The sequence below is a fragment of the Gossypium hirsutum genome, chromosome A06 (genome assembly GCF_007990345.1).
Source record: "Gossypium hirsutum isolate 1008001.06 chromosome A06, Gossypium_hirsutum_v2.1, whole genome shotgun sequence".
Lineage (NCBI taxonomy): Eukaryota > Viridiplantae > Streptophyta > Magnoliopsida > Malvales > Malvaceae > Gossypium > Gossypium hirsutum.
Window position 1 is genome coordinate 124133684 of NC_053429.1, and position 18070 is coordinate 124151753.

General features: G+C 31.6%; 1 protein-coding gene across 1 annotated transcript; it reads right to left on the reverse strand.

Annotated features, from left to right (window-relative positions):
• Nucleotides 1-7277: 7277 nt before the first annotated feature.
• On the reverse strand, nucleotides 7278-12220 carry LOC107928109 (3'-5' exoribonuclease 1). The gene is made up of 5 exons (XM_016859283.2): nucleotides 12165-12220; nucleotides 11991-12074; nucleotides 8736-9328; nucleotides 8236-8411; nucleotides 7278-8149 (listed from the first exon to the last, which is right to left on the reverse strand). The coding sequence occupies exons 2-5, from the start codon at nucleotides 12010-12012 to the stop codon at nucleotides 7696-7698; spliced, it is 1245 nt and encodes a 414-aa protein (XP_016714772.1). The 5' UTR covers nucleotides 12013-12074; nucleotides 12165-12220; the 3' UTR covers nucleotides 7278-7695.
• Between the last annotated feature and the right edge of the window lie 5850 nt (nucleotides 12221-18070).

Here is an 18070-nt window from a genome sequence, read left to right on the forward strand (position 1 = left end):
CCCCAAAAATAAAACTAGGTCCCGTAATATTTTTTTAGTATTAAAAATAATATTAAAAAATTATTTCCAAAAATAAAACTAGGTCCCGCAATATTTTTTTAGTATTAAAAATAATATTAAAAAATTATTCTTGATAAAAACAAAGGAAAAATATTATTGAAGAAACCAAATTTGGGAGTAAAAATTGGAACTTCCACGGTTTCTTTCATATTTTTTTCACCCTTTATTTGTCTTACTTTCTTGACTATTGAGGAGTAAATACAAGTTTTGAGCTTTGTAGGGTCTCGATACTGGCATTTTCATCAGTCAAGCCGTCTAGGGATATACCTTCAACCGACCAGTGTGCCATCTCTTAATAGGAAAGAGGTATTTAAATGTCTCGATAGTTTATTAGTGAAAATTGGGAAATCAAATTGCATGTAAAAGTTCAATATTTTTTAGATGCTAGTTAGTTATATGTTGTTGTCGTGCTTCATAATTAATGAAACAACTGAAATTACTATTTGTCATGGTTGCTTACTTGGTTGCTTTTGGTAATGATTTGCAAAATGTGATTGTTGAAAAATGGTCAACCATGTTGTTGAATGATTTTTGTTGAGTGCATGTGTAACACCTAAAATTTTGAATGTTTATTTGTAGGATTTTGTAGTAATTAAGTCTCTGTATTTGTGGTTATGTGCTTTACTTATGTGTTTAAGGTTGGAAGTTTGAGTCGCGTCTTTAGAAGTTTTGCTAATTTACTTTTAATAACATCTGCTTTTGGGTCACTGACTTAAACTTAATCCTATGTAAATTATATCAATGATGAGTTTGCTGGTTCAGTGGTTAAGCATTTGTTTGTATCAATGGTTCTATGTTTGAGTCTTGGTGTATGTATTAAGGATTATTTTGCTAAATTTTAGGAATTTTATTGGTGGTTAATATAGAATTTAATGTTTCCTTTTTTCTTTTCTTTTCCATTCTCTTTCCCTTCCTTTCTTTTTCGCTTTTTTGTTCTTAATTTATTTTATTTTTTTCTTTTAACTGCGTCTGTAAAGTGGCTACCGAAACTAGTTGAGGGTTTTACATTTTTCGCTGTGTCGTTGGAGGATCTCTGTGTAAGCTTTTCATTTTTGTGAGTTTCAGTTGTTTTGTTTCTTTTCGGTGAAATTGTGTTATTGCTCGAATTTTCTGTTTTAAGCATACGTTTGACTTCCTCTTTAGGCAAGGATCGTGCAGGAATCGTTTTGCCAACGCATTAATTCCATTCTGTGATCACGAGCGAGGTGAGTGTTGAAATTTGAGCGGGCAGGTTGTGTCAAAGTTTTCGATATAAGAGTTAGTTGTGCACTAATTCTTGTGATTCATAGGGAATAGTTGTTGAAATGGTTTTTGGATAGTCATTTTAGGGTTCAGGATTCCACTATGTTGCTTCTACGTCAGAATCTAATTCAGGTGCATACCAACCTGAGTTTTTTGTGAATTTCGGACCCCAAAAAACATGGCTGTCGACGCCACATAGTCGTGTGTCAGTCCATGTGGTAGGCCATGTAACTCACTGTATATCAAATACGAGCCACACGAGTAAGGGACACAAACGTGTGTCCAGGCCGTGTGTGGTCGGGTTAGTGCAAGGTTTACACAGGCTAAAGACACAGGCGTGTGTCTAGGCCGTGTAACTCACTGAGTACAATGTAAGGATCGTACGGGTTAGGGACACAGACATGTGTCCAAGCCGTGTAACTCACTGTTGCTTTTAGAGACCACACGAGCGAGAGACACGGGCGTGTGTCCAAGCTGTGTGAGACACATAGGTAGACACACGGACGTGTGGCCGGTCATGTGGAACTAGACGGGCGTGTGGGTAAGGTCTGGAAATTATTTCTAAAGCCGCAAGCGTCGTACAATGTGATCGTAGGCCTTCCGTAGTGTATTTATTATCTGAAGTAGATCGTATGAGTGTTATCTGATGCTCTGAGACTAATACATTGAACGCACAAATGTATATTGATTGTGATGACTATTGATGATATTGATCCGTATCACCTAACTATGAATTGAATCTGAATGACTGTATATATATTCTTGATATATGTAATCTGCATTTGCATTGGATGGGTATTATGTGAAAGACGAAGTAATCTGTTTTGATTCAGTGGCTAAGCCACGATTTATATGTGAATTTGGCGTTATATCTCAATTCGATTTGACAACTAGTCTGCATCGCATTGAACGTGTCGGATCGACACTATATGGTGTGTAGGGCTGGATAGGTATTAAATACCCTTAACGGTGTGTTGGGATGGTCGGAGATGGTGTGTAGCAAATGGGATAAGAATAACTGCATATATTTCTAATATGTTTTGTTTCTGAATTGGAATTGTTCTGTCATATAACTGATACATTAAATCTGTACTAGATATTCTTTGATTCTAATGGGAACTTGAGACTTGAGAGTTCATTATTGTAATCATGCTTCTAACTAAATCTATATTGGCTATATACTAAGTTCTCTACTCATTGTATTGTTGACTGGATTTCAGATAACTTACAGGCTTGATTAGGTCGGCGTAATGGAAGCTTGGTCAATCTACTTTATGACCCCGTTATCTATATTATTATGTAGTTTCAATAATTCTTAGTACTACGACTTTTCTAGGATTGTTGAACTATTGGTCGGATTTTATGGTTGCTATGAATTGTCAAATGGTTTTAATTGTGCTTATAAAAGTTACTTTTCCTAATAACATTAATGTAACTCTTCAGACTTGGTCTAGATGCCTAAGCCAGGTTTGGAGTGTTACAGCATCTAGTTTACATACATGTTGCAGCAAGTCTGTATGCTGCTCAATGTTAGTTTCATTGTTGTTTTTGAATCGATTATTTGTTATTTTAAATCGATTCTCTACTTTTTAAATTGATTGTTTACTATTTTGACTTGATTCTTTGTTGTTTGAATTGATTCATTATTTTTTAAATAAATTATTTTGTGTTTAACTTGATTCAAACTCCAACAATCATAGTTTCATTTATTTATTTTTATATTTTTCTCATTGTTGAATTGGATCCATATACATCTAGAAATATAACGTGGAACAAAATTTTTATCTAACCTTTTTAGTATAATTTACATATATAATATATATTATAAAAAAAAATTACGTAACACGTCTAATTTTAACTTGGATCTCACAACATTACCACTGCAATCTTAAGATTAAACAATCCAATTCATAAACAAATAAGTTTTAAATAATAATAAAGTACCACAATTTTGTCGAACACTTTTGGATGACGACATAAGCACATTTTTCTTGTGTTTACTTACATGTGATGATAAAACTCAGAAAAAGGATAGTACGAATTCATATATTTACAAAAATATCCGATCAAATTTAAGGGTAAATTACAGAGTTGGTTATCTAATTTTCATAAATTTTTATTTTAGGCATTAAAAATAAAATAAATTGCAATTTGGGCATCGTTGTTAACAATCCTTTCCATTTTAGCTATCCAACTTTAATAAGTTTTCATTTTTGCCACAATGTTATTGCTCACTCAATTTAGTCTCCCAACTTTAAAAAGTTTTCATTTTGGTCAATCATTTACCTTTTAAAAATTAATTTTATTTTTCTCCAAAAAAATAAACTATATTTTTACAAGAAATTGAATTATTCAACTGTAGAGATAAAACCAAATTTTTTTCTTTTAACTCAATTCTCGGTAAATAAATAGGTTTTCTCCTAAGGAAACCCGTGTTTTTCACTTTTTGTTGGAAAAAACCTAAAAATTAGTTCTACAAAGGAAAAAAGAAAAGAAAAGAAAAAAGGCAAAATGGTTTTTCCTTGTAAAAAGCCCCTAAGTAATTTTTCATAAAACTCCAAGTTATTTTTTTTACCGAAATTAATTCTAAGAAAATTAAATTTAAAAAATAAATAGGATTTTCGTATAAAAATCAAGATAGTTTCATGTTTTTACTTTTTACTGTAAAAAACTAAAATTAAATCCAAAAAAAAGGGAAAAAATAAAGGAAATTAGAAAGATGAAATGGTTTTTTTGTAAAGATCCAAGTTTTTCCTATAAAACCTCATGTTTTTCCTTTTACTAAAAAAATTAAAATTAATTCTAAAAAATATAAAATAATTGATCAAAATAAAAATTTATTTAAGTCGGGTGACTAAATTGAATGCACAATAACATTAAATTAACAATGGGTAAAATTAGATGACTGAAATAAAAAAATAATTAGTAAAGGCAATTTCCAATTTCTTTTATTTTTTGTCCTTAAAATGAAAATTTATAAAAATTAAGGAATTTACCTTAAATTTAAATATTTTAATTATTATTCATACTATAAAATGAATTTGAATATAAACTATATCCATGATACAATTATGGACCACATTTTTGTCGAATTGTGCAGGTACATTTATCTTGTGTTCAACTTACGTGTGATGCCAAAACTCCAAGAAATTGTAAACTTGAATACGGCATAATTATTTAGATTTATGGGCACGTGGTACGATATTGACTGTCAAATTTTTTGTATTACTCCTTGTTCTCGCATTAAGAGTACGATTAGGGATGAAATTGGTTATGTTATCATCAGCCCAAGATTCGAATGGATTCAGGTTGGATGGATCGGTTTCTATTGAGTTCGTACATCGATATTGTAAGTTGAATTCGCAGAATGGGTATTTATGTTTTCACGAGAAATCATACATGAGATTGTATAAATATGTGTTAAGTCTAGGGTAGAATATATGGTTATATGCATAGAACCTACCTAGTACGTTATATCAATGAACAGTACACTTATCATATAAATAGACAAATATCACCATTCAAAGGAGATAGAGAAAACACTCAACAAAATCAAAAATCTTTTTAGGGATCGAAATTAAGTTATATAATTTTATGAGAGTTAAAATGTAATTTCACGATTATACTAATTTATAGAAATTAAGTTATATAATTTTATGAGAGTTAAAATGTAATTTCACGATTATACTAATTTATATTTTTATGATTTTCAAAAAGAATAATTCAAAATTTTAGCATTTTGGGGTTAAACTTATAATTTTACTTTATATTAATTTAAAATTGTATAAATTTTGAGGGATTAAAACAGTAATTTTCTGTTTTAAGGGGCCTACCCTGAGTAGGATTCTAGCTTGGAATTGCAATCTTTTACAAACCATTACCAAATTATTATTATCCCTTATAATAGCAGCTCCGCTAAAGCAATTGTTTTCTCTACTTTCTATAAGTGTTAAGAAGTTTCAAATAATGCCCGTCCTTTTTAATAATAATAATAATTGGAATATTTATCGATTCAAGTGTTCTGATTTAAGTGTTCTGTGAGGGTGTGCTTTATATTTATCGGACAGTTTGCAAGCACTTAATAAAGGTAGAGTCGAAATAGGCACGACGTGGAAGACACGAACATCGTGACGACACGATGTATTTCTCAAGTAGTACAGCTGCGTTTTGACAGTCATATAAGATTTCTTCTCCTAGTCAAGCTTTGATTACTTTAGGGATATTTTAGTCGCTTTAGCCCTTTAAACTTAACCTAATTAAAGGGGTCTTGTATCCCTATTTTGATGAAGCAATTAAAGATGTAGTACTACAGAGCTTTTCTTCTAGCAGTAACAAAATATTGTCGTAGATGAGTTTTGGTGAGAGTTTTCGTGGTAGCTCTGAAGAGAAATTTGTGTTCGAGTTAGGACTTTGTTTTTGGGGCTTGGATTTATTTTTTCTATATTATACTCTTGTTTGCTTACTCACTTAGTGAAAACTCGAAGTCTGCTAGTTTTTAATCCTCTTTAGAAGAGTTTTCCACGTAAAATTTATCTTCTTGATCTTCTCTATTTTTCTCTTTCATTGTTTATATGAATTGATCCCTAACAATATGGACTCGGATTTGTATGTTCGAAAACAAATCTTGTTTCTTGCTTTCTAAATTTTCCCACAGAAGTACAAGAGAATAAAAACTTCTTGCCTCTATGTTCTTTAAATCCTCTCTTTGCAACCGTTAAAGGATTTGATGATCGACTCCATATTGGAGGATTAAATTCTTACAAATAAACCCCCCCAAACATATGACTCTTACAAAATCAAATTTCGTAAAAAAACAAAAAAAAAATTACATAAAAAAAAGTACAGCATTGTCACGTTGAATGATCTCCTTGTCGGTTTCTACTTTATAGCGATCAAGAACAAACCTAAAGGGGAACAAGCATTGCCCTTCATATCGTTAAATGGCAAAATTTTTTTTAGATCCTTAAAAATTATAAAATTATAAATTAGTATAATAACAAAATTATCTTTTGACCTTCAAAAATTTATGATTCATTTTAGTCTCCGTTGCCACACACCTTCCACAAGAATACAATTAGTTCGAATAAGAGTTTAAACTTGCAAAAGGTTCATTCAAGCTTTTCTCATTGGTCCTTTAAATTATTTTCATTTTAGTTAAGATTCCAAAAAACAAAATATATAAAACATAAATTATGAACATACAAATTTTGTATAAATATGAATTTGAAGGACTTATAAACAAATAAATACAAATATCATTTCTAGCTTTAAAAAAATACACATTAATATCAAATAATACTTGATAGTGTTTTGCTAATAATTGCTTACACACAACATGAGCATGATACTAAAGAGTAATTAAAATACGATATGACATAAACATGATATAAATACAACATCATCATCACATCTTTTTAATGAGATATCATAATTTATACAAATACAAAATTGCCTTCAACACCAATACACATGAATATACAAATTATCAAATCTACTTAACACAATCCTACTTTTATCACTTATAATCTTTATACCATCATCACTAATCTTAGATTTTGTTAATTAATGGAGTATTAACAAATTCAAAAAATAACCAGTTATGAACAATTCGCTCAAAAACCAATTCAACCCTTTTGTCTGGGCCAATATATCAACCGGTTCGCAGTCTTAACTAGCCAGTTTGATCAGGTTCCAATAACCATGATTAGATTACATGGTTAGAAGTGGAGCTTTTTAAGTATGGAATGGTTATTAGATAATACTCTATCTCTAGTGTGTCAGATCAGAGTACGTGTCCAGCACGAGAGGTCGAATTTTTCCAAGACTTGCATAGATTTGGAGTCTTTGGAAAAACATATCTCTATATCCATGTCCGAATGTGCATCGGACATAGATATTGAACACCGATGTTTCAAGAAAAATGAAAATTGTAGCAACAAGTTTTTTAGTTAAGAGAGGAAACTAAAGAAGTAAGGTGCAAGCAAACATTGCTGATTCCCCATTAGAAATGCATAGGAAATCAAAGCTTTCCCTATCTCGTTAATATTATTATGATAAACTTAGCACGTTTAAACATGTAAATGCATCATCCTAACTACCCAAATCCTCATATTCCTGATTTGTTCTCAATTCAACAAGTCCGAATTATAAAGGTTGAAGCTCTCGTACCTTGGAAATCAACTGATGTTTACGGTGCATGCCCGCTTCCGGAGCAACTATGCCAAGTATGAACACATGTTTTTCAAGATGCAGAAGCCTTACCAAGTACTGCATGTGCTTCAATGAGGAGACAACCCACTACCGTTTTTTTCTTCTTTTTTTAACCTTTTTTTTTTTACATTAAGGGTTTAAGATGCCATCATGAGAGATGGATATGTTGTTGCAAATTCAGTTTCAGGACGAAGCCCACTCGAAGTAGTGGCAGCGGGCACCTCGGTTGACAGTCCAGTTTCCACAACCAAAGAACACACTTCCTTGCTTCAGTCCGGGCTCCCGAACCATTCCTTTGCTACTCTTCACCCCACAGAAACAGTAAGGGTGGTAATGGAATAGGGGCATTTGCTGATCCTTTGGCTTGTGGGGGTGATGTGGAAAGAAGGCCATGTTCTCGGGGACCGGGTTCCACATCAATGGACCATCACTAGCCTGCCACATCAGTGAGTTCGTGATCGCAAATTTAAAACCTTTGCGCATCATGAGGGTAAGTAAGTGAGCAGTGTTTTTGGCATCATCGAGGCCGCAATGGGCACGGCCCTGCCAGGCTAGACCGGCCATCTCAACTGCCTCCTTCAGATTGCATCTCATGCCACCGAAAACCTTACGGAACGGAACTTTTAAGTTAATCCATCTGCCAAACAGGAAAAATATATATCATGTCAATTATATGATCTATTGAAGAAAAAAATTGAACAAGCACATATCTAAACTATTTACCGGTTAAAGTAAGGAGGTTTACGGATCTTCTTGAACCGGCACTCAGATTCCAGCATAACCCGACAATCCCAGTTCGACCATGTCACCACAGCAAAGTTAGTGTTCTTTATGCCCTTCTTCTCGAGCCATTTATCATGCCTAAGGAGAGCTTCACTCAAAGTAACACCTCTATCTACCTAGAACACATATGTGCATATTTAGAATACGGGCTCACAAGTCATACCAGAAAAATTACCGAGAAAAGAGCAAGAAACCCCATTCAAATATCCCAATCTAACTTGCTATCGAGAACCCTTGTCAAAATGAAGCCTAACAAGAAGATTCCCCCACAGATTCCATCTTATATCGTCTATCTTGTTTGAATTCTATCCAAACACAATTCAATAGACGCTATAGTCTAAAAATCAAATAGATACTACTTCCGAGTCCACTAAAATAACCAACTCAAATTCATGTTACCTTTCCTATCTTGGTAGAGACATAAGAGATTTGGAACTAACCTGAATTTGTTGGATGCCAGTCAGATCCTTGCAGAAATCACTCAGGAGTTGGTTGCAAGTTGGTCGGACGTATGTCTGAAAACAAGCTTCCAGCTGCCCAGTAACACTACTCACAATAACAGATGGAAACTCGATTATCTCCTGTGGATGTGGGTTTCTCTCCTTGTCACAGGTAGCCTCAAAATCTATGACCACAAAGTACTGAAAATCTTGGAACTGGAATTCACAAGGGTATCCATGAGTGATCACATTAAATGGGGCATAATGAAATCGGTTATCCACAGGAAAGTGGTAAACTTGGCCCCCAAAAGCATTCAACTGGTATGCCTGCAACTTATGAGAGTCAGGATAGAAGGTCGACCATGAGCCACATTCGTGGTGGAGTGTAGGTTTGTGGTAAAATTCATTCGGAAGTTCCACAAACTCTCCACTCAAAGAGCAAACTGGTTCTACAACATCTCTGCCCGGATGAGTACCGAATTCATGTTTAAGCTCTGGAATGCCTTCAACTGAATTCCTGTTACATTGCAGGTTGTACGGGAACCCCTTTGTCTGGAGGCATTTTAAGGTTGCCTCACAGTTCTGCATTGTTTCTACAAAAATAAAAGCAAAAACATCAGAATAATATCAATCTTGATATATGTATCACCAATAAACCCATACTAATTCATAGGAATCAAGAACAAAAAAATAAATGCCAACTATTGACACAACGACAAAGTGCAAAATGAAAAAAGAAAAAAAAAACAAAGAAAAAAGAGTAAAAATTGAATAAACAGAAAGTTCAAGATATGTTTTGAATTGTGATGCATGAGTCCAGTATTGGGTTTTCAGACAATAAAATATGTTTCCTAAAACTAGAAGGGAACCCACACATTTGATAGCACAAAGAAGTATAAGGAAACTCTATATGTGGTTCTTTTGACAGACAAATCAGTAGCAAGTAGCAATAGGGGTCTATGTTACTCCGACTCTTCATTTTCTTGTATGTACCTGTGTCTAACACCCATGTCACATACATATTCAGACATGAGCATGGGAATATAGCAAAAAAACTTAGAAATAACTAAGCATACTAATATCCAACACTTACCCCAAGTCCAAGTAACATAGATGGGTGAAGCTCCCCACAAAGACAGACATAAAGAAGGGAACCTGTAGCATGTCTTAAAAGGCTTTAACTCACCGGCATGCTTCACACAATAATATCATATATTCAATTGATAGGCATAGCAAGCATCACTGCCTTCAGTGACACCCCTTCATCTTTCACTCCCATAGTGGAGCCAACATATATCTTTAACAATATGCAAGAAAATGGTGGCCTAAATAGGATTAAAGAAATGAAAATGAAACTATAAAACTTAGGACCCTCAAAGATAAGGATCCCACCCCATATATTCCTCCATCAAACTTCTAATTTTAACGTGAAAGACATGGCTAAGAAGATGCAAGGTCAATATCTCCATCAACATCTCCATCTATCTCCACAGGCTGAAATTCAAGTGGCCAGTAATTGACCAAGCATATCAATAAAAGGACCTTCTTAGATGCCAAAATATATCCATAAGGTCAATATTCAAGCTGCCATAACTTTCCCAAGATCAGCAATGAAGTTGCTTTCCTAAATGCTAATACCAAACTAAAATATCAAAGCATTCTAATAGAAAAGATAACAGATGCAAATCATGAAATTCATCAGTTCATACAAATCTCTGATAACCCTCCAAATAACTCGTTTCAAAACATCATTGAAAAGTTTGAAGGAAACACAATGCCAGTGATGCACTATGCTAGGCATGAATACCTAGTATGATGCCAAGGCTTTATTTCTCTTATTCTCGTTTAGCTCAAATTTAATACTTACATTAGCTTAAGCACATTAAACATCAATTACACAATTCATTTGGACTAGGGCGTAAGTCAAGTTAGACTATGCTACTTGGACTAGGGTGTGAGTGTCAATAAAAATGTGTCTGACACAGGCTTGTTAATTTTTTTTCTAAGTTTCCCCATGCATTTAGAGGATCCTTCAAGCTCATATCTCCATACCCATGTCTAGATAAGTGTCGGACACAAGTAATTCAAGAAAAGTAAAGAGTCAAAGCTAGGCCATTTAAGATGCTAAAGCTACCTTCCAATAGGACCAACCCTAAATTTACACTTGATTGCTAGTGAAACTAAGCTAAAAGAGGATCAATAAAATCTACTTCAATCAGTACTCCAGGCACAAAGTGTTTCCAACAGCCTTTTGGGAATCTAAACACAAGAGGCAGCTCATTGAATACAGAAAGAGTAACTCCACTGTGATGGATGTGTATGCCAATGAGGCTATGCAACAAAATAGGGTACCACGAAAACTATGTTACTCGAACTAGCATGTGAGTGTCAGATACGAGTATGCGTCCATCATGGGTATATGCCATTTTTTTCTGAGTTATTCTATGTATTTAAAGGGTCCTTGGAGAGTCATCTCCCCATATCTATGTCTAAAATGTATCTGATACGGATACGAGAAAAAGGAAGAATTAGGTCAAAATAGCTTCAAAAGAGTATAACCGGCTAAATATTTCAAAATATCTAGAAATAATCCAACAAGCCACCTAAAGCTTGTCTGCATAATCACTGCTTGCTTAAAAGACAGCTTAGAACAAAATCTGACCAGCAACATTTACATAATTCTCTTCCAACCATTCCAATAAACAAACAAGAGTCAATTTATACATCCATTTTAGGATCAAACACGCCAACCTTATCAAACAGTTTAGCCAGTAAGCTATTCAATAGTTCTTCATTATCCAATACGAGGTATCACAGGTATCCAAAATACTACTTAGACAACACAGTATAATAAATACTTCCAGTTTATCGCATTCGGCATTAGCTATATAATCAATGGCAGAACAAAAATTCAATAAAGCCTTCAAATTTAAAATGCCATATCTCAAACCAGTCGACTGTGAAACATATCAGGCATCTATTGGATCCTAAATTCGATTATAATCATTCAAATAACACTCAAAACTGAAGCAACCCAGAGCAATAAAAAGAACTAGATTAAAAAATACAAATAAAAAACCCATCAAGACAATGCTAAAAATATCACATTTGTTATAAACCCCATTAATGAAAACACCACAGAAATAATTTATACATATATAGTCAATCTAAAAAACAGAAACCCACAACTCAAAGCAGATCAAAGTTCCAAACTTTAAACAAAAAAAAAAGAATTCTTAAGAATAAAAATATAACCTTTATTTTCAAGGGCCATCATGATCTTGTCTATAATTAAGATCCACAGGCAAGTACATCAGATCCTCTTGTTTTTTCCCTCACCTATAGAAAATAAATAATACTAAATAAATAAAAGAACCCAAAAAATGGAGCGATTTCAAACAAAAAGAAAAGCGTAGAGAAGAGACTAACCTTGTCTGATGCTAGAGAGAGCAAAGAGAGACAATGGTGAAAAGAAGTTTATGTAAATTTGATCTGTACATGGGCCGAGTTCGAACCGGTTCAATTTCGAATCGGGTCGTGGGCTGCCTGCTGCACTGGTTAAAAAAGGCTAAATTCTGGTATTAGTCCTTTTACTAAACTGAAATTTTATATTTATTTTTCTATATTTTTATAGTGTTATTAGTAGCCTCAAATTTACTTTCATTAGAGTGATGTTTTCTATTTTTATTTTTACTATTAGTCCTTTCACATAAATGAAATTACATAGAAAACTAATTTATTATGTTGAATCAATAATAAATTTATATTGTCGCAATGAGTCACTTAATAAAGTTTGTTCTTTCTTCCGATATTGGGTTTCAGGCCTCTCTACAACTTCTTCCTTAATAATGTAAAGATTTTTTTAAGAGATATTACTTTGTACCAATTTTTCCTTTGAATGCTTTTTATTTTACATTTTTTTTATTTTTTTATTTCTCAAGGTATCTACAGGAGCGAGCACAGTAAATAATCATGCTCATTAAAGAGTAGATACTAACCACAAATTTTTAAACTGTTCCATACCTAGAACGAGAATAGAACCCTCAACCAAATTTACCCTTAAACCATAAGTCTATCCTCTTAATTAATATTTGCAATGTAATTATATTTAACTTTGAATTTAATTATTTGCAACTCATTTACTTATTTGTCAAATATAAATAATTTATTTATTCTTTTTTTTTATTTTTATCAAATTAAAATTTAATAACTAATTAATTTTGCATGTTGTCGCATATTATATGCGATTTCCTTAATATTTTGTTTTAATCATAAAATACAATTTTAATTTTAACATCTCTTGATCATTATGAATTATAGTAGGAAAAATATAAACAACACTGTAATTTATTTGTATTTAAGATATAAACTCATTTTGATTTTCGTTTTGTTGACGTTGGCAATTGTCGCTGATGTGGAGTACCATATCAATGTTGTTAATGACCACATTAGCATTCTAACAATTAAAGACGGAAAACATTGATTAAAGGACTTAATTTATGCAATTTGTGAGTTTGCGGGCTTAATTGAATGTGCTTTTCACAGATGAGCTTAATTAAATTTTTTCGCCAAAATTCAGAGACTTATATTTCCAATTAGCCCTTTTCTAGAAAAGGCATAACGAAAAATTTAGCCATTAATGTTACATATTTTATTAATTTGGCTCTTATTATTTTTTTAACTAATTTTAGCCCTTAACTTTTTAAAAAGAGTCAAATTTTATCATTAAAATTTTAAAATAGTTGAATTGATTTTTTAATGAAAATATTAACTAAAACATTAAACCTTAAGGGCTAAATTGATCATTATGCCCTAAAAAATTATAATTTAGCATTTATATATAGACATTAATGACCTTAAATTTTAAATTTATATATTATAAAATTTTGGAAAAATTAATTTAATACAAATTATGAATTTTTGAAGATTATTTTGAATTTTTTTAGGGTACCAATTTTCACGTTTTCAAAACTGTCAGGGGCTTGATGGATATTTATATCAAATTTTTATTTGAGTAATTCGAATTATTCAAGTTATAAATTTTAACTTGACTCGAACTGAAAAAATTGAACTACTTATTTAAATTAATTTAAAAATATTAAATAACTTAATTTGATTAATTCGAAATTCGAAAAAAAAATTATGAGGAAATCAAAGGTATATACACCATTGTTAACCAATTCTTGTGATTTGATTGCACATATGAATATAAAAGTAAACAGTTTTAGAAAATAAACCAAACAATGGGATTTGAAGGAATGTTAAACCTTTTATTTAAATATTAAAATTATTATATAATATATTGATTTCTTTTTACTTCCAATCACTAGTTATAATGACACATATTTGTATTCTTGTATAAATCTTTTATGGTTTAAAATATGATACACATTTTTGTATTTTTTATACATTTGAAATTTAGACTTTATATTTTTATTTTAAGGAATTTAGTTTTTTAATTTAAAAATTCAAGTCTTGTAATATCCTGAAAATTTTTACAGTAAGATATTATTCTTGATATAGTAAAATAAGGAAATAAAGTGACAAAAAGGGAAATTTTGAGTTATGTCAATATTGAGAAGTATATTATGATATATTAATTCAAGAAAGGACTAAATTGTAAAAGTGAGAAAAGTTTTGTTGCACAAGAGTAAATATTCATAATTTGAGGGGTTAAAGTGTAAATATAAAAAAGTTGAAGGACCAATAGTGTAAATAATTTAAGAGTGGAATGATCTAGAAACTAAGGAAAATGGATGAATTAGGACCAAATTGAATAGATGAAGAACTATGAGGGACTAAATTACAATTTTACCAAATTAAATGATGACTCAATGATGGAATTTTAAAAGATAATGAAGGGCAAAATGGTCAATTGGAAGAGAGAGAAATCTAGAAAGTAATAATGATGCTAGAGATATTTTGATATTTTATAATTATTTAATTAGATAAATATTATTTTATTAATACTTTAATAAGATATTTTATTATTATTTTATTAGTATATAAAGAAAGAAAGATGAGAAATTCTCATCCATATTTTCCCATGCACTAACGTGAGAGAAAGAGAGGAAGAAAGAAAGTTTTGCTTTCTTTACAATTTGGTCATTTTACCAAAAATTCACCATTTTCACCCAAAAATCAAATGAATTTCCATAGCTACCAAGAGACAAAAATGTTAAGGAGAGCATGGGGAGTTAGAATATCAAGTTGGATTCAAGAAATAGAAGATGGAGGAGAGAGAAAATCAAGTTAAAGATTAGTATCAATAGAACAAGGTAAGTATATCAAGGTTTCAATATGTTTTTAAGTTTGTTATTATTGACAAAGCATGGAAATAATGTTATAGTAGAGTTTTCTTACATAAGGTCCTATGTTTTTGATATGTTAGTGAAGAGAAAATAAGAGAAAGTGATGAGAAATGGTGTAGAAGAAGAAAATATGGGTGTTATAACATGGTAATTAATAGCTTGCACAAAAACAGTTTGGACAGCAGCAGTAGACTAACTTTGAAAAATCACCATAAATTGTAGAAATCGAATTAGAAGATGAAAAAAATATGGAATTAAATATTATTGAGTATAGTTTCTCATAGAAGAAATAGTGTAAGCAATGGATTTGTAAATTTTGAGATATAATGAATTTTGTGAGACAAGGTCAGAATGAATTCGGGTTCCCCTATTCTGAATTTGAAAAATCATAAAAAATTAAATAAAAATAATTAGGGGCTTAAATTTATATTTATAAAATTCTGAATGAGTACATTTTTAAGAGAAACAAACAAGAACACCATTTGAATCCTGTATGAGGAGATAATTAATTTTTGGTGAAGAGGGGTCAGAACTGTCAGACAGCAGAACAGGGGTAACTTTAAAGAATAAACTGTACTTATTGGCTAAACCAAAAATTCTGAAATTTTTATGGTAAGAATATATATGAGTCTAGATTCAGGGAAAATTATCTGATATTAATTTTTAGTTCTATAGATCCAGATATAAATAATTTAGTGACTATGATGCAGATAGACAGTTTGAATATTCATAAAAGTAAATAATAAAAATTATGGATAATGTTACTTACAAGTGTGTTATCTACATTAAGGATGTGGAATGGAGAGGAGGAGGAGGAAAAAATATGTATGAATATTCATCTAGCATGGCTAATTTGCATATTTTAGGCTCAGGGACTAAATTGAATAAAAGTAAAACTTTATGGGCAATTTTGTAAACATGTCAGAAATGACCAAATTGTATGAAATGGATTATTTTATTATTTAAATTACAAAATTGAATGAAATTATTAATTTAGTTCAAGATCGGGGGAAAACATGTTTTAGGGATTAAATTGAAAAGTGTTGAAATTATGAAAAATTATGATATTTTATAGAATTCATGGATTGTTATCAATATATAAGAGAATAATAGTTGGAAATAAGGATTAAATTGCAAGAATTTTATTTTCCTGACCCTAAGGATGAAATCTTCATTAATTAAAAGTTTAGGGGCAAAATGGTAATTTTGCCTAGAGCATTAATTAAATGCATTAGAATATGAAATGAATGAAAATGATGATCAAATTTATTTATAAAGATCCGGACGACTCAAATATGAGACTTGATCATGGAAAAGAAAAGATATCAGATTAATGAAATTATAAACACAAACAAGCAATGAGGGAAGTTCGTGTAACTTGAATTATATTCTTAAATGCTTGAGATTGTATGTTATTTATGTGAATATGATTTGAATGTTCATTGTATGAAAATTTATGAAACATTGATAAATTTGATAAAAGGAGAAGAAATCCCGGTTGAATGAAAGGAAAATTCAATGGATCTCTGAAAAGGAATTGACGGTAAAAAGGATCTAGCCCGGACGGGTGATCCTATCCTGATATAGCCCTCCCGAAGAATATGTCTAAAACGGATTTAGCCCGAACGGGTAATCCGAATTAGAGTCTGAATTTAGCCTGGACTGGTAATTCAGATCCAAGCTCATTAGAGTAATTGTCGTTGCAGGGAATTTAGCCTGGACTGGTAATCCCGACAATACTCTATGAGTTTATATTACAGGGGATTTAGCCTGGACTGGTAATCCCACTGTAAGGATGAGGTTCCCGGGATTGTGCTCTCTGATATGAAATGTGTAAGACCATGGTTGAAAGATACCATGGCAACCTGTGTGTAAGACCATGGTTGAAAGATACCATGGCAACCTGATATGAAATGTGTAAGACCATGGTTGAAAGATACCATGGCAACCTGTGTGTAAGACCATGGTTGCAAGATACCATGGCAACCTGATATGAAATGTGTAAGACCATGGTTGAAAGATACCATGGCAACCTGATATGAGATGTGTAAGACCATGGTTGAAAGATACCATGGCAACGTGACATGAAAAGAATAAGACCATGGTTGAAAGATACCATGGCAACATGACAGAAAATGAGTAAGACCATAGTTGAAAGACACTATGGCATCACGTCAAAGATAAATAAGACCGTGGATGGGAGATGCTATAACATCTATTGAACAATTGATATTCAGGTAAAATGTATCAGATGACGAATGGTTATATGAAATGGTTGTGTGAAATGTTTACAAGAACTGGTCATATGGAAATATATGTACAAAAGTGTTATATGAAATAATTATGAAAATGGATAAACGAAATAAGTATAAGTACATGGAATATAATTTATGTTAAGTTTGATATAAGCTATTACCAGAATAAATATACATAAAATATATGGAAATGATGAAGCATAAAATATTGATATAATGAAATGAATGATATATGCTTGTGAAGAAACGGTAAGAGCATGATATGTTTCATGACATGTACATATATGATTATCTTTGATATGTTGATACAAGGAAATTATGTAATTGAGACTATTATTAAACTCAAGTGCGACATGTCGAGAAAATAGATATATCAATGTTGAATTTATATGAGATATGTGCAAGTATACTAACAATGTTGTTGTCTGATGCTTATACAAGTGCCAAACTGTTGATTGAATGGTAATATATTTATTTTATATGATGCATTGAATCGGTAAGTATTTTAATTTTTTTTAAGTGATCTGCAGATGGTAGTAATGCTCTGAAACCCTGTTCTGGCAGCGGATACGGGTTAGGGTTCTAGTTATTAAGAGGGTTAAAATTTTGTTGTTAAACTTAGGTTTATTATATGTCTACCAAGCAAGTATAAGCTTTATTTCAAAATGTCACACCGATAAATTTAACAGAAAAAAATTAATGATGTTAACAATTGAACTTGAATTCTAAAATTTGAAAAGTAGAACTAAGTTCATGAAAATAAAAATAC